The sequence below is a fragment of the Manacus vitellinus genome, unplaced genomic scaffold, assembly GCF_001715985.3.
Source record: "Manacus vitellinus isolate BGI_N305 unplaced genomic scaffold, ASM171598v3 scaffold_26_pilon, whole genome shotgun sequence".
NCBI classification, from domain to species: domain Eukaryota; kingdom Metazoa; phylum Chordata; class Aves; order Passeriformes; family Pipridae; genus Manacus; species Manacus vitellinus.
In genome coordinates, this window is record NW_021939960.1 from 1,571,575 (window position 1) to 1,589,730 (window position 18,156).

Below are 18,156 nucleotides of genomic sequence, written 5' to 3' on the forward strand. Positions count from 1 at the left end.
GTAGCCCAGGGATTTAAGAGGTCTCTTCAGAGGGACAGAAGTTTGGCAGATCCTTCCCAAGGTCTCTGTTCTGCTGCGGCTGCTCCTCAAGTCCCACTCACTGCTCTGGGATGACAACGGCTGATGTACACCCTGATCCCACTCACAGCACCCGAAATGACTGCACAAAGCTGCAATTAGGCACTGCTCCTAATGGTCAGGGACACTCCTGAAGGTGTGGGACTGTGTGTGCTCCCCCTGTCTCGAGGGGAGTCACAGCAGCTCGTTGCCAGCTCACCAAACCAAGCACCCCTGCCCTGCCCCAGCCCACGTGTGAGCAGCACCAGTCACCAGCCTTCCAGCCTCCCCTCCGCTTGTCTTCTCTCTGCCTCCACTTACTACCAACAAACCAGCCCCAGAAAGCCCCCACCACCAGGCAAACAAAATCCTCCTCTCTGTAGATCTGCAGACCACGATCAGGCCAATGAGGAACACTTTTAAAGCTGCTTTTAAAGCAGCTCTACACAAAGAGTGGGGAGGGGAAACGGCCTCGTCCTTTCTGATGAATATGGCTCAAGGTTTACATCCCTTTTCCTTCCAAAACTCCTGCTTGGTTGTTTTTTTCCTCCCAAAGAAACTTCAGTTTTGGCTATCCTGAAATATCCTTTGGTGCATGGAAAGCTCACAAAGACACCAGGTTGAGGTTGAGCAATACAGAGAGCCAAGAGAATTCTAGAGCATTGGACATTAACTCTCCCCTCCTATCACCTGTGAAGGTTCTGCAGGGTTTTCCAGACATGTCAGGGCAAAGCCACCAACAACCTGGCTCAAGAGGCACAAAATTAGGACAGGACCCACATTTCTGAAAACCCCTTGTAGGTTTTATTTAAAAAGAGATAAGGTTGAAAAAAGGTGACAAGATACTTAACAGATAAAATGCTGAGGATCCAGTTTATCTCCTTATCCTCCACATCATCTTCTGCTCTTTACATTTTCCCTGATGTCTCTCACATTTGTTGTCACAAAAAGCAAAGGCACAAGCACTAGGAATGTAGCACCAAGAATAGAGGACGAGGAAGATGCTCAACAAGGGCTAAAAAAGCCTCTTTCCAAACAGAGGCTGAGCATGCTGGCTCTGGTCCAACAAAGCACTTAAACATTTGCCTAACTTAAATTTGCCTTTACTGGGGCTCTTCACAGGCTTAAAAGTTCAGCACATTCTCCAGCAATGTGCTACAGTATGACCAGAGAAAACGAGGAGCTATTGAGGGACCAGAATCTAAGTGAGCAGCCAGGTTAGTGTGCGTTGGGGGAGCACACCACCCAAAGATTAATGCAACTTCAGGGCAATTCCACTGATTTACAGGGCAATTCCACTCTTAAGCCTTCAGAAAAAGCTTATTAAATATAAAACAATAAGTAAAAAAACTTAGGTATTAAGAATATCAAATTCTCTTCAGCTTCTTTCAGCTCAAGGGAGGTAGAGCTTGACACAGACACTTATTTACAGGTATGTGCAGAACTGGAACCCCTTTGTTGCAGGTAAGTCGGTGCCAGCTTGAAAAAAACCACATTGAACCCACTGTGCTGTTTCTTGGTGTAAGAAACACTGTCCTGTGGGTAAAGCAGCGACCTCAGGTGCCAAAGGGCCAGTTCCCACAAACAGCAAGGTCAGCCACAAACAGTTGGCAGGCCAGCAAGACACGACAAGTATTTGGCAAAGGAGCAGGAGCACATCCCACTGTGCACCCCTGCAGGGTTTGAGTCCCTCACACTGGAACTGACCCACCTTAACACTGTCCCTCTGCCCTTGCCTGCCCAGCAGTGCCATCAGAGCTCCAGGACTGAGGCTCTGAGATGACACACCAGGTCAGTGTGTGCCCAAGGCTGACGGGCACGGCCGTGCCCACCCGCCACTCTGCCCGCTCCATGTCCGTGTCTGACACCAGGATGAGCCACACACAGCAGGGGAGTCCTGGACAGCAGCTGATGACACTTTCTAGCTTAAAAATTATGGCTCTAATGATAGGGAAAGAAACTTAAATTCTAAATATAAAGCACTGCACGGAGTTGTAAGAGAGCAGAAAGCACATACAAGTGCACGCTCCCTACATACACACACAGGGCTTAATTACAACACAGCAAGAATCAAACAACCATTAGTCTTTATTAACAATTAAGATCTCACTGAGCTGCTGGTATTCCCCCAGCAAGTTAATGCCTGTACAGTGAGACAGTCACGATAAACAGGCTTTTAAAACTGAAATTGATTCCGGATAAATATGAAAAGTGGTTCCCACAAGAGGACGTAACGTTTAAACCAAGCAGCCTGAGCCAGCCCCAGCCTTGGGAAGCTTTCTGGCTCCCTCTGCCGTCTCCGAGGATGAGCTGAGGCAGAGGCTCACTCCACATCCCCGGGAAGCACGGGCAGGTGGGAATCCAGCACCCTCAGTACAGGGATGGCTCACGGCCCCTCTGCTGGCGGCAGTGCAAGGTGAGCTCCTGCTCAGCCCAGCCCCAGCACCTCCAGCAGCACCTGCTCCAAGGAACAGCACTTATTTTATGGCCAATCAGCTTATTTTATTTATTATCCCTTCATACCCTTCTCCAAAGAGACACTGGTTCAGGACACAAAGTGAAGGTCAGCGGGGATCAACCAAACACTTTGCCTTTGCACTGCTGGAGTTCACACAAACACAGGCAGAGCACGGTTTTGTCTCCCCACCTCATTTCTGAAGCACCAACAAGCACTGGGCTGTGGGATGACCAGTCACTTCCATGGTGCAGGTCACATCCCCTGACAAAGCCACCACACACAAATCCATTCCCTGGGCATTATTTTTCCACACCAGCCCTGACTAGTTGAGTGGAACAGCAAGGGATCAGTGATGTGTCCAAAGCATACAACTCCCAGGGCAGAACATTCACAATGAACCAGTTGGTTTTTTTTTAAAAGCAGCACCCAACTTTGTATGGCAGATGCCGTCAAGTGACTCTTGCCAGCACAGTTCCCAGCCAGGATGGAATGCTCTAACTTGTACACCTTGCAAAGCAAACCAGACACTTGCAAGGTTTAAAAATCATTACTTGAAGTAGGAAGGTTCAGGGAGGCCCCAAACATGCACCAACCTCCCAAACAGGGCAAGGACACTCTGAAAACCAGAGACAAGCAAGCAGCCCACTGTCATTATCCACTGTAATTGTTCTGATGCCCATTTACCATCTTTGACATGAAGCTATTTTAAATAAACACACACACATGACACTGACATAGTATTAGTCACATTGTCTTCACAGACACCCCCTGGGCTGCCCCAGAAGGGAACAGTTTTCACTCCAGGCCAGAAACCAGCAGCGAGTTTCACAAAGATCATTCCCTTTTTCATTCCCAACCCAGGCAGAACCTTGTTTCACCCCGACACTGCAGTGAGTGCACCAGGACCTCCCAGCAAATCCTCTGAAATGGAGACACTTTACACTTGGAAAAGGCCAAAATTTCACAGCTCCGTTTTCACCCAGATTTGGAGAGAAGCTCAGTTTGTTGCACTTCGCTATTTGAGTGAAACCACTTAAAACTTGGGGTTGTGAAATAGCCCTTGACCTTGACAGGCAGCATAACATGCAACTGTAGAGGATTTGATTTCCTGGAGACAACACCACAGCAAGGCCACGGCACTGACAGCACACAGAGCCAGGAACTCCCTCTGGCAGCTCCTTGGCACATCCTGACCCTACCAACTGCCAAGGCTGGGGCAGCCTGAGCTTTAAACCAAAAGTACAGATGCTCCTTGGCACAGCAGCAGCAGCTGGATAGAGACAATTGCCTTTCGCCACCAGGTTACATTCTGTCAGCTAAACGTGATCTGTAGGAAGATACTTCCAACAAATCAAGAATTCCATAAGGGATCAAAATCTCTAAACATAAATACAATTAAAGCCTTCTAATATTAATGCACACTTTTTATTATATTAAAATCAGGCAATGGTCTGATACAATAAAAAGGCTGCTTATGGAATACTGTTATGTTAAACTTTCAGTACAGAGGATGTTAAATCCTTACAACTAATATTTTCCTCAAAAGTTAATGGAAACATCAATTGTTCATTGACTTGACAGCTGCTGCTTTAAAATGTGTTTATTTTTACTCTTTTCTTTTTTTCCTTTTTTTTTTATTCTTTTTTTTACACAAACACTGAATTTTTCATAAAACTTAGGACACACTAGGTTGGTTTCTGTAAGCTTGCATCCACATTGCAGCAGTTAGTGGTCCAAAACAGTAAACCAGAAAAGGCAGTGATTTGCCAGGATGCAAAGCCAGTAAAGGTCCTTAATCTGCTGTACAACACTTCCCCAAAATCTTCACTGAAGAGATTTCTAAGACTTACAGAATACTAATAAAATCTACCACACGGATTTGATTTGTCTGTAGTTGTCACATCTTTAGAAGGGCCAAACGCAAGTGCAACAATTTGCTAATTAACATTCTCGGGTCAATCCAAAGCACCAAAACACAATGATTTGAGTGTGGCTGGAGTGTGTTGAGAATCTCTTATGTGCGGAGTTTCCCCCATTCAAGTTTGGCAGCAGAAGATTTGGGCAATCCTGGTAAATTACTGCTCTTTTCCCCACGTCAAAGCCTATCTAACAACACGGCCGTGGCCAGCTTGGCGGAGTGGCAGCAGTGCTGGAGGGAAGGGAAAATCCAAGTTTGCGAGCAGAACGGATACTCTTGTTTTCCAGGCTGGTGAAGACTAAATTTGTTGCAAAACCAAAATGATAAGCGAGAGGGAACAGGTCAAGTTATTGCCCCAACACTTACCCCTGGGCCAGGGGCGAGAAGAGTCACCAAAAGGGGCAAAAAGAAAGCAGCACCCCCACTAAAAAGAGGGGAAGAGGGAAGAGATTGAAAGAACCCTGAATCCCTCACCCAAAGCCCACGTCACTGGTGAGGGGGACCAGGAAGAGAAATACAATCTATGCCTTGGCCAAAGGAAAGAAGGAAAGCTTGCCCCAGATTATCAGGGCATTTAAAAAAAATAATAAAAACCCCAAAACGACCACAGTCACATTCAGCCTTTACTAGAGCGAGCACAAAGGGAGGGATGACTGAGGTTAGCACACATCCCCAGTAGTAGTCCATACAGCCCAGTGTAGCACTGGAAGCAAAATCCTTTGTGTCTACTCTAATAAATAGCCCTGAGCTTCGACTCTATTGCAAAAGACAGAGAAAGAAAAAAATAACCCAGGCCAGACACACAGCAAGGTGATTGTGGGATGGATCCTTTCACAGTTAAGTTGGATGTGCCACACTGGTCTTGACAGTAATAAATTTAAATAGACTTTTCCTGATACCAGAAGTTCAGCTATGTGGACAGTGGTTACACGACAGGATTATTTGTTATAGCACAACTTATATTTCAAATGAAAAAAAATTAGTATCATTTACAGTATCTCAAGAAAAACCTCCTTTGAATGGGAACTTCCTTTCCAGTATTTTGAGGTCTACAAGATGCATCTAGAAAATTTACTACTGTGGAAAATGAAGACAGCTTAAATTGAATAAGGGGGGCATGTTGGTTTTTGTTGTTTGTTTTTTTTTTTTTTTTAATTAATTGCTGTAACATTGTCCTTCAGGTGGCTGAGGAAGTTTCATATTTTCTTTAGACATCATTAGACGCCGAAGCTCTTGCAGAACAACTTTGATACTATAAGAATTCTGCCATTTTGCTAGGACTGATATGGCTCTGGGGTCCACCTAAAATAGACAAAAAGACCATTCCTGTCAGAATTGGCATGTTGGATACACTTAACTCCACCCACACCCCCAACTAAAGATCCTACATGAAATCTGAGTGGGAGAAAGCAAAGAAAGCAAAAGCAAGTGTTTTCCCTAAAAGCACAATAAATCTCCACTTGTCCACTTCCCTGCTACCCCCTTTCCTCCTCCTCGAACAAACAACACCACAAGCAGTGAGTAGTTAAGCAAGTTACAAGTATAAACAAAGCATTTGAAACTGCACATAAAAACAACATTAAAATGAACAAAAGCCAAAAACTTACCACTCCATTAGAACTATTTACTCCATTCATATTAATTTTTGTTACAAATCTTACAAATGGAGGTGCTTCTGGATACTTAGGCCCGCATTCTATTTTAAGGCTGTATATTCTGTTTTCATAAATTGTCTGAGGGGAAAAGAAAGGGGAAAAGAATTACATCAGGCAGTTCAATTAGCATTTGGTTAAAGCAGTGGTTACTTCAGGAATATGGGAATTACTAAACATAAGGGCAGGCAGTTAGATACTATGCTGGCTACCTCTGTTTTGGGTTCATTTTATAATATTCAGAGTATCAAATGTTCCTGCTTTAGGCTAATAAATTCTACTGCTCTTTCAAGCATCAAATTTCCATATGAGGAAATGGAGCTGGCATTGCTTCCCAGTCACCAGCTGAAATGATTTTTTTTTTTTTAATCATCATATAGCTCAGATATAACTTTCCAACCAATCTTTATAAAGCAGCTTTGTTTTATCAGTTTCCTAATCCCACACACTACCTTGAAACCAAAGGCCACAACTTCAGCTTCTGATCTGCAGTTGGCCCATCCTAGAACTGCTCTTGGAAAGAATTCTTTGGTCATAAACCGGCTGGTTCTCATAAGGGGAAAGGCTCCAAGATTCGACATGTTTGAAAGGACATCCTGATCCCAAACAGCACTATCACTTTGTCCCCACAGCAGGAACACTGTCCCACTCCCAGGTAGCAGAAATCCTGGATCCTGGGTTTGTAACTAACTAATCTGTGGGTACAAAGAGAGACAAATGTAACATGGCTACACTGATTCTTCAGTATTTCAAAGTAATTAGAAGGGACAACAACAGTTAATGTCACTCTGCATTCTGAGAACAACTATTCTTGCTGTGCTGCTCTGGCATAGCTGGCCCAGAGCTCCAGCTGAGCTGGGCAATGTAGGCAGCTGGCAGACTTACACAACAGGAACAGGATCACCACGGGGAAGTTTAGGCAGACAAGCTCTCCAGATTTAGAGCTTCTGACACAATTTCCTGCACCTTCAACATTGCAAGGAACATTAAACTCACAGGGCAGTGACCATGAACAAAAATCTAGGTGAGCCCAGAAGCAGTTCCTGCTCACCTGTAAGCACCAGGGCATGATGGTATCACTGGGACTTTAGAGTGGCTGCCCAATGTCCAAAACCTTCCTAGTGGAAAACTCTGTGCAATCCCTTCCTAGGCCTGGTTTGACTCTGAACAGGTTAATAATTCCCTTGGTATTAATGAATGTTTTGATGTACACCACTACCAAAATGCAAGAACTAACTTCCTGATCCAGCTGCTGCTCATCTGTGCCAAGGAAGTGTCTTCAATCCCTCTTGCACCACCAGCAGCAGGACCAGCCCTTGGCCAGTGCTGGCACCTTCTGGCTGCTCCTCAGCCACACAGCCTTTCACATGCCCAACCAGGGCAGGGGCAAACTGGGCACTGCCACAAAGTTCTGGGGGAAAACAGTCACCCATCAGCTCTGCTTGGCCTGCCCATATCTCCTGACTGTGTCCCTGAGCTGCCTTGTGCATGGAGCAAGGAACAGCCCCAAGCTTTGTGCAGGGCTTTGGGGTCTCTTCGAACACCCACCCCACACAGGAAGCCTTGGCTGTGAACAGCCAGTGTAAAACATGTGCTGATAAAGCTGAAGCTTTGGCAGTGCCACTGTTTCTAAGCAGTCTATATCAGCAAGGTGAATCCCTGGCTGTGGAACCATCTGCACACAGCCTGGAAAGGAGAACACGCTCCGTGTGTGGCCACAGGGACACTCGGGGCAGCAGCACATGGGAAGCTCTGCACCACCATTTCCCCCCCAAGATTCTTCCACCTGCTACAAGCATGACTGCTTTCTGCCCAGATGGAGACAGGACTTTCCACAGCCAGTATTCCCACATCCTATTAAGAAACAAAATGGTCGTAACTGAGGATGAACAGTGCTAAAAGCAGGACAGCCACTGAGCAAACAAGAATGATTGGAAGTTCCCAAAATCTCTCTCAGTACAGCCTGTTGTCTTCAAGCAATGAGCTCAAAAGAAGTCAAGACACTTTTGGAAAAAAATCTGTATTCCTAAGTGTGTCAGAAAGACAAGAGAGGCAGAACTGAATCCTCTCCTGTGATGGCCCTCTAGCCTTGGTTTGCAGCATGACATGAATGACAAACTTCCATCGCTGCTGGCAAGGCAGCACACGCCTGTTTGCACATCTCAGTTCCCATTTAATTCTCCAAATTAGATTTCAAGGTTGTTTAAATTTTCCATAAAGCGTATGCACGCAGTGAGCTTTCTTCACAACCTTAATGCAGGCTCATTAGCACTCTCCTAATGTTCTGAAATCAAATGCTGTTCTAGAAAACAATCTGTGCATATCATAAACAAATGAAATGATCGTGACTGGGGAGATGTTAAGAAAGGCAGACAAGAAGTAAACAACACTTCTGGATGAGATGGAAAATGCTGCATGTGTAATGCCATTATAAAGTACATTCTTGTACAACCTCGTATGTCAGAAAAGGCACTGACAGAATGGGAACACACAGGGCAGTGGCATGACTGAAGGTCTGTAAAGATTTTCATATAATGACCCCTGAATTACTGAGAAGTGATACTGAGGCCAGATGTAGAAGACAACATCTGTTATTGCAGGAAGGAGAATCAGCTCCTTGCACTCCATGGGAAGGAATTAAGGAAACAGAACAGTGAAACTGGAGACAACAGACAGGTTCTGGTTTTAGAACACATGCACACGTACAACACACAATTAAGTCCTCAAGTTCACTACTGGAGTGTAGACCCACAGTTTAGTAGGGCTTGGGGGGAGAAGAGAGAGCACAACAACACTCCCACAAAGACCAGTTGCGTTATAAGATGCTGCTTTGGGAGAGAACATTCAGAGGGGGAACTGAATTCATTAAAATTTGAGTTTCCTGAGTTAGCTGAAACTCTACAAGAGCAAGTCAGAACTGCTGCAATAAAAACCAACCCATAAACTCAACGAGGACCAGCAGAGAGACCAGCAGTGCTGCACAGAACATCCCCTTGTACCCACATGATCTCCACATGAAACCTCACTAGCTGAAGGATTTTAAACCTTGGAATACTCAAGAGTACAGGGTACTAGAATTCTGGGATCTCAAAAGTTGTGTCTTAATGGATCTGCAAATATAAAGCAGACACATAACAGAACCAACCAGAGAAAGGCCCTAAAATATTCCAAATTATAAGCAAAAAGCAATATAGTACATGAAAACCATTATTATACAGAGCTTAGAACTTCAACATAATTCACTTTATGAAGTGTTTTTTCACTCATTTGTCTTTCTTTCTGTTGTACTTCAGTGGTTAAATTAGGAGAAAAAAAAGAGGGAAGAAAAAATAACTGTACTATTTTAGTATTTAACTGGATACTTACTCTTGGAGGTCCAATAATCATTCCTGTCCATCTTGTAAGTGTCATATCTTCATCATCTTCAAGGCCCCAGCTAACTGTTCCATCCCCTACTCCCTTCTGACCTTCTTCAAGTTCTTCCAAAAGACGAAAATTACGAGGAACTTTTACTCCTGAAACAATCAGAAGAACATTTTGATTTGAGAAATCTAGTAAAGAAACAAAGCTAGGGTAATTTCCCTGATACCTGTGGTCAGTGCACAGAAAACATTTTGGCAAAATCATAAAAATATGACTATTTTTTGAATGACAATATTTCAACATTATGAAAAAGCTATCCCATATTTAGCTTGGATTTTACAAGCAAAATCAAGGTATCCCCAAATAAACCTGCCAGAAGGCTGATAGGCCACATGTTATGGCAGGCAGTGAAATGAAAAGAAATCTGTTTCCTCAGATACACCTGGTATTATGGAGCTCTAATTTAGCACTTGTGTATATGATTTATAGCATGAGAATTTAGAAGATTCTCCAAAACGACACCATGAGAGGCTTCACATCACTCGACTGACTCAGAGCTTTTAAAATACCTTCTAAAGCAAATAAAACTCTTTCATAACATTAGGAGGTTAATCTGAAGTTAATTGAAGTGGGCTTTGTCAGCAGCAATAGCATCCTTTGTACTTATGACCTCCACCACCAAGGAATTAAAGCACTTCTTAACTGCTGGCACATTTATCCTCAAAACACACATTAATGGAAAGCAATGGCACAGAGAGCCTAGGTGGCATATCCAAGGTCACACACTAAGTCAGTGGTGAAGGAGGATCTCAAACCCAGGCCACAGTGGACTTAATGACTCACTCTTCTTCAAGGTATCTGCACCTCGGGCATCACAGAACAGAAACACCTGAGGACACCTCTGCTCCTTTTGTTGTGTTTGTGGGGCCAGGTTTTGCTATGAGGGGGCTACAGGGTTGGTTCCTGTGAAAAGCTGCTGGAAGCTTCCCCCATGTCTGATGGAGCCAGTGGCAGCCGGCTCCAGGATGGACCCACCGACGGCCAAGGCTGGGCCAGCAACGCTGGCAGCACCTCTGGGATAAAATATTTAATGAGGGAAAACGTTACTGCACAAGAGCAACTGCAGCCAGAGAGGGGAGTGAGAACCTGAGAGAGGAACAGCACTGCAGAGCCCGAGGTCAGTGCAGAAGGAGGGGCAGGAGGTGCTCCAGGCACCAGAGTGGACGTGCCCCTGCAACCTGTGGGGAAGAGCACGGGGAGGTACCTGTGGCCTTGCAGCCCATGGAGGTCAGTGGGGATGCAGAGATCCACCTGCAGCCTGTGGAACAATGCTTGGCCATGTGAAAAATACAGAGGATCTAAGGCATTGCAAAATGTAGCAGTGCTTAAAATTGAGTAACTCCAGTAGCATTAAAGTTTCCTTTAAATACATTAAGGACCTAAAGAAACTAAATGTCAGAGATGATTTTGCTGCAGAATCAGTGTGGTCCAAATTTCATTCACTACAAAGCATGCATGAAGGAAACCAAACCAGCAAATTACTACAGAAATCAGTTCATTGGCCAGTCTGACACACACCTAACGTGATCATGCTGTAGAACATTCTGAGGAAGCACAGTTCAGTAACACAGCTGCAGCAGCAGCATGATGAGGAGCCCAGACTCAGAAGAGCAGCATCCACAGACACCAGACCTACACTACCAAACCTGGTTCAGGGGCTGCTGAGCACGACTCCAGCACAGCTCCCTGCCAAATTCCCTCCCAGCCAGGCCCTGCTGTTACCATGGCTGCTGAGAAACACAGATCTTTGGCTGCAAAAGGAAATGAGTCAGTTGGGGCTGGTGAAGCCATCACCATGAGATTGCCCCAAGCACCAAACCCTGGGTGGTAACAGGACCACTCTCACATCCCCTGCACAATGAACTCCAGCATTTCCTCTCCCAGAAAGTCTTAAAAGTATGAAGTGTGTAGCCTGTGAACCTCAGGCATATGAAGGTTCAGGTATGCAGGTTATGCCTGACCCATGACAGACAATCCACTCCATTTTTAATTCTACTCCCAACACTCTCCACGCTGTAGTCTGGGGAGGCAGAGCAGCCCAGCTCCAGCACTGGGAACACAAGAGCTGGGGGACAAGAGAAGCAGATGGAGCAGGAGTTGAAGGACAAGGTGCCACCTTTGCTTACACCCCCCCCTCTATTTCCCTATTTTTGCTGGAGTGGATGCACAGGAGAGCTGGTGATGGGGAATGATTCACAGCAGGCAGTGCCCTAAGCCACTGTCTGGGCTTCAGCCCTGCCCCGTGAAAAGAAGGACCAGGGAAGAAGGGCAAGCAGAAGGTCCTTCTAGAGGGGGACTCCACCTTCAGTCTGACACAGCAGCTCTTCCACAGTGCAGGTGATGCCACAGAGGAAACTGTGGCTGTTACCAGATCCCCAGCCTGAGCCCCCCAACTCCAGTGATCAGCCTGAGCCCCTGAATACCTGCTTGGAATGTGTTACAGAGCCAAAAAAACACTCTTCCAGACCACAACATCACAATCCTTAACAAGCATCATCTCAGTCCTTCGGTCCTTGACTACAACCCTTCATATTTATCAGTGGTGCAAAGACAATTTACTGATATTTGCTCAGCCCAAACCAAATAACCCAGGAGGAATCAGCTTTATGGCAGGCCACACATCAAAGAAGGAAACCACAAATACTGCCTGTCCACCCTTCCTCTGAGCATCATGCCCCGTTCACTGGATCCCAGTGCAGAAAATTAAGTGAGCATGTAATTAAAAATGACATCATCATGTATATATTCAAGCAGGCCACAACCAAGGCTGAAAGGCAGCCTTAGTTGTGAGATTTGCTAACCAGAGCTAGGCTTGGCTTTACAACTTACGGGAAGGCAAGGCAACTTTATTGCTGAGTTCTCCCCAGATACAGCTGCTCTGATTCAGCATGAATCCAGCATGAATCAGAGCCATAAAAGAGTCACACAGGACCTTACAGTTCTCTGGGAAGCCTGAGGTCTCCAGAGAGCTGGCGAGTCATATCGTGGGCTGGCTCCAATCACATGGAAAACATTTCCATAAATGAGTGCTAATTCCACAGCAACTGCTCACTTGTGACCACTGCAGGGGCATGATGGCAAAGGGAGTACCCAAGGGAAGTACATACATTCGAGTTTTTATGCACTTTACAGAAAACAAGGTGATCATGGCAGATAATTGGTCACTTTACACCCAGTGACCCTGTCCAACAGCATCGTTGCCTCCTAGAAATGTGCTAAAGCTCAGAGGTGTAATATGGAGGATCCTCACCTCAGCCACCACAGAAGGTGGTCATTCAGCTCCCTCCCTGACACACTCTCAGGAGATTCATACAGCAGAAGGAAAAATCACACATATGCATATAGAAGACTATGCTTCAAATAATTTCTAAAAAACCTGCCCTTAAGCAAGGCAGAGTACAAGACCAGACTGACCCTTCTGGTCAGCCAGGAAAGATGCATGTGGCCATTAAGCCAAGCCCAGCTCCTCTTCACTTGCAAAGGCCTGGAGCACTCATGGTCCACTACCACATCCTGCCAGGACCTGAACCTCAGAACCCACATGGACTTTATCACTTGTGGTCCTACACAAATACATCATCATCATGTTTGCTGCCCACCAAGATTCCTAGAGAGTGACTGGATCTGTTCTAGGCACACACAGTATTTGCCAAATGACTTCCATGGCTAAACCATGGCAGATGCAGAACCAGGAGATGTCCTGTGCCTGCTGACACAACCATGAGCTGTATTCCCTCCCCCCACCCCCCAATAAATACCTTGCATAACCCTTTCAGTGTAGCAACAGAGATTTCCAAGGCAGCAACCAAACTAACCTGTTTTTCTAAGAGCCCTTCATTTAACACAAGAAAACCTACATGAAGTGAGAGCAATTAAAAAGTAATCAACTTGTCTAAAGTACTTTCAGTTATGCATTTTGTCTTTACTATGGTTCAAGATGACTCTCAAATAGCAGCTTCATTTGAAACAAAAATACAGTAATATCTCAATAACTGCTTCACTTGCAGCTTGTGCTGACCTCATAGAAACAGTCCAGAAATGGAGCTGAAAACATATTTCAGAGCAAAAGGAGGTATTTACTATTCATCACAACAGCTAAATCATAACTGTACTGACAAGGGAGATCTCCAATGACAGACTTGTACAGTCCTTCTAAAAGTTAACACCTTTCAGTAACATCCTTTGGTGAAGCCTCAAGCCTACACAATAGTTCAGCAGTTACACAAAATTAATGAAATCACTTTATGGCAACTTAAGAGCAGAACTAAACCACAAACTGAGCTTTCCAGAAAGTCAGGAAATGTACTTTACACCTTGCAGATCTCAGTGTTGCAGTTAAGAAGCTGCTTGGTTTTGGGTGATGTGACTTCCTCCTCAGCCTTCAAGAGAATCAGGACCTTCTGTTTTCCTGGTCAGAAACCCCCCTGGCAGCTCACAACCCAGCTGTTTGCTAAAGCAATGAGTTGCAAGACAGAGCCAGCACACTGATATGGGGACAAAAGGAGTGTGACCAATGTCTGGTCAGAGTCTCACTAAGGGAAGAACAGAATTATTCCTGGAAGACACTTAAATGTCAGCTTGGACTTTTAAAGAGCTTAAAGCACTCTCAGGTTTATCTTTTATCACAACACTACTAAAGACACAGATACTCTTACAACAGTTTTAAGAGTGATCCTACCAGTCTGAGATTTTTCTCAAATTTACATTCCCATGAAGTTCACAGTACATTTGTACCAAGTTAAAAATGACACTTTCTCACAGAGTACACTTTTTCATCTTTCCATTTTCCTCAGTTACACACTGGAAGCAATTCCAAATCCAGAAGCCTCAGAAGCTGAGAACAGCACACTGAAACCAGGTGGGCAGGGTGCCTTGGGAGCAGATCCTCTTCTCAAGCATTTCTGATCAGTGTCAGTAGAACAAAACATACACCTCTCAAAAACTTCAAGAACACATTTCTCTCTCCTTTCTAAAGTGAAATTCAATTACAAGCATTTCTCTTCAGGACTAAAGCACAGGCACAGGGCACAGCACACCTCAGCAAAGTACCTAGAAAATGCACTTCACTCATGGGGCTCCAAAGAGAGGAACTGTCTTTTGCTGAAGGTTTCTCAATATCTTCAATGATAACAAGCAAATTCTCAAACTGGCCTTTATGGACAACTTAAACTCTGCTTTCTGTACTAGTTCCTAGTTTACAGTAACTCAAGGGAGATGAAATCAAACAGCTTTAAACACCTCTGTTGCTTAATACATCAAAGAGCCTTCTGTTGCTTGTTTCTGTGTATTTAATATTCAGCTTTAATTACATCCTTTCCAATATATGTCTCATCTCTTTGCAAAGATTGTGACTGCTGCCAATTGGATAAGCTTACCCTTGCAGCACTGGAACTGTAAAAAGTATGTAAACATTCTCTGTCACAATGGTATATAAGGTTTCTGAAGTGATGGAATATTTAAAACTGCATAAAAGGCTTTCAGCAATTGTCACAAAAGCTTTCAGAACACAGGAACTTTACATTTCTTGCATCATCTTTACAGTCACAATTTCCACTCTGACGATGCAGGCAGGTACTGAGGTATTCTGCAGACCCAAAATAACTTCCTTGAAACAATCTGAGTGTTTTCTTTCTGTGTAAGCTTGAATGCTGGTTCTACCTTTCAATACTTTAGGCAGGTCACTTGAAAAGAGATCACTTAGTCTGAGGCAGGCTGGCAGCACCACTCAGGTCTGAGGCCAAGCACAACTTTCCAGCAGCAGCAGAGTTAAAATCAGATGATTTCTGTGCTTGTATCACAGCTGAAAAGCAAACACTTCCAGTGCAGCTACAAGTGACTCTAGAAAGTAAGTCACCCTGGACTGGTGTCCTGGACCAAATCTTCACACTTCATCTCCCCAGGGAAAAACCCACCATTTCCTTTGGCACTGTGAGAAGAAATGGTTGGGACTGAGGGAGAGCTGCTCTCCTGCTGGCCCTCCTGCCACAGAGGATGGCTGGGTTTTCCCACATTCACACCACCCAAAGGTGAAGGCAGAGCACAGGTTTGCAGACAAGCCCTGAAGAGCAGGCGCTGGCACTGCTGGGCCAGGCTGTACCAGCACAGGCAGGATGTGCCCCCCAGGCCCTGCCCACACCCGGGAGGACAGGGCACAAACCACCAGGAGGGGGAAGCACAGTAACTTGGAATAGTTAAAACACACCCTCACTACCTGAAAATCCCACCCTTCCCACCCCTCACCAAATCTGTCAGTAGTGCACCTTCCATGATCCCCACCTGCTCACGTGTTTAATGCACTAATGAATACTTTTAAGTTCTCAGCCAGAATAAGGTTCTTCAAATATATTATGTAATTTGTATCACTGGACATGAAAATATGCAACTGAGTATCATCTTGGAGGAGTTGTGAACTATTTACCTTTTTATTCAGCCTACTGCATCCTTCTATTACAGTACACAGAGCTCTGCAATCAACACCTCTAGCAGCTGCTATTACAGTCTATCTTACTTAAGAAGGCATAATTTATCTTCCATTTTCTCTTCAATTACTTTTCCCCTACCCTTGAGTATTCTACTTACAGGCTCAGAGGGCACTTGGTGGCTGCAATATTTCCTTTGAGATAAGAAAGGCTGTTGTCTGCTGTGCACTCCAAGGAGCCATCGTGGGGCACTTCCAGGGGCAGCTACACCTGTATCCTTCAATACACAGTTTATTCTTATTGTAAGGTCTCATTTGCTTTCCACAAGCATAACTTAAGAGTTTACAGTGATGTTATAGGGCCCTCAACAGTTACAAATATATATTTTTATTACACTGTACCAAACCTGATCCATGCTCTTCTCTTAGGAGCATTAAGCCACATATATCAGCACTATCGTGGCCATGCACTGAATTAATTGTTTTTCCACAGTTCCTCGCATTCTTTGAACACATTAAATCTGGGCAAACCATTTTACTACTGAGTTCTTCCAGGTTGTTGGTAAACATGGTGTCTCAAAGCCCTGCAACATACCCACTAAACTAAATTATGAGAGAAAAGTGAGTTAAATGAGGTCATTAAACTCTTCCCAGGGTGAAAGTTAGGGAAACAGGATCTCACAGGCCAAGGCAGCTGGATTTTTACCCATTATAAAACCTGAATCTGCAGGACAGCAACACGGAGCAAGCTACATAGGGTTGGGGTTTTGCCCTTATTAATTATGTCTACCTGTTTATTAGATACAAATATGTAATCTATCTACTTATCTAATTGCCAGGACTTTTTTAAGTCACAGGGACATTTGCAACCACTTCTTCCTCTGGGCCAGGAACTGCTTTTGAAGACAGAGTGAGTATTTTTCATCCTCAATATCTGTTTAAGCTCCTTTGCTGAACACAAACTCAGGATATCACATATATTCCAGTGCTTTACAAGCAAATAGGAATACATTACGATTTCCACGAAACAAGTATTAGCAAACTCTGTTTTCCAGATGGGTGAAGGCAGTTCTAAGGTACTTGCCCCAAGTCTCGCAGTGATGGAGAGTGAGGAGGTGTCACCTCCAGGCCTCTCTGCCTTCAGTGCAGGGTTGGGAATGAAGAAACAACCTGCATTGCAGTGCCACTGCCAGCACCTGGACACTGGGATGTCCTTGCTGTCAGGAGAGGGAAATCTCCATCCTTTCCCAACACAACAGAACAGGGAGCACTGCTGGGAGGGCAGCCCATGAGTTACAGCCCAAGCTCTCAGGCTCCCACCCATGGCAGCTGCTGCTCTGTATCCTGAGGGTCTTCCAGACTGAATTTTGGGGTTTTTTTTGCACAAATCCAGTGTTCCTGCAGCATATGTTTGTAAGTCACACTCCTCATGATCAGCTGTCACTGCAGGCACAGGACACTGAGGGCCCTGCTCCTACTGCCTGCTCCCAGCACTGGGGACACAACAGCTGTCAGAAACCCTGGAATAACAGGAACAGCCCAAGAGACACAGTGTGGCCAACACATGATGGGTAACAAGAGCCTGTCTCGGTGCTGTGCTGGGACTGTGGCCACAGCCCAGGCCCCTCCATGACCACCCAACAATTACCTCAGGAGCTGCACAGGCTTAACACCAGAAATATTTGCCTTGTTCTTCCAGTCAAGTACAAAATGCAGAGTCAGCAGCTTGAAAGGATCCCTGAGAACACATGGCAGCCAGGAGAACATGACAGAACAGGGCAAGGAGGATCCACTACAGTTTTTGTGTCTTTAATCAACTCCTCACAGTCACAAGTGTCCAAACACAGACCTGTAACACATAATTCTCAGGACAGCACCTACTGCACTTTAAAAGAGTTTCTATTAACTTGATTACTATGAATTATGTGCAATGTGATGGTTATCCTTAAAATCTGAAAGTGGTCACGGACAGAGAGCTATCTGTAAAAAAAGAATTCCAAAAGATTTCTGTTACATCTCCAGCAGTCACCTTCTGGTGAGCTTGTAGTCAAACTCTGGAGGGAGCAAGTTGAAAACAAAGCACTACAGGGGCACCTGTGAGACCCTACATGGACTGAAGAAAATAGGACAATGAAAGTGGCTGGACAGAAGTGACTAATTGACTCTATATGTTGAAGTTCATTAGAGGATGGCAGCAGAGAACAAAAACCATTTCAAACCTAGTTCCAGC

The 18,156-nt window shown here is 44.9% G+C and overlaps 1 protein-coding gene across 2 annotated transcripts; it reads right to left on the reverse strand.

Annotated features, from left to right (window-relative positions):
- Positions 1 to 3,253: 3,253 nt before the first annotated feature.
- Positions 3,254 to 17,764, reverse strand: LOC108639947 (ubiquitin-conjugating enzyme E2 variant 1). Of its 2 annotated transcripts, XM_018073915.2 has the most exons (5): positions 17,575 to 17,764; positions 16,088 to 16,204; positions 9,452 to 9,600; positions 6,041 to 6,166; positions 3,254 to 5,735 (listed from the first exon to the last, which is right to left on the reverse strand). In XM_018073915.2, the coding sequence occupies exons 3-5, from the start codon at positions 9,494 to 9,496 to the stop codon at positions 5,589 to 5,591; spliced, it is 318 nt and encodes a 105-aa protein (XP_017929404.1). In that variant the 5' UTR covers positions 9,497 to 9,600; positions 16,088 to 16,204; positions 17,575 to 17,764; the 3' UTR covers positions 3,254 to 5,588. The 2 variants fall into 2 exon arrangements, with proteins under 2 accessions (XP_017929404.1, XP_017929403.1); XM_018073914.2 differs by lacking the exons at positions 16,088 to 16,204; positions 17,575 to 17,764 and adding an exon at positions 14,884 to 14,978.
- Between the last annotated feature and the right edge of the window lie 392 nt (positions 17,765 to 18,156).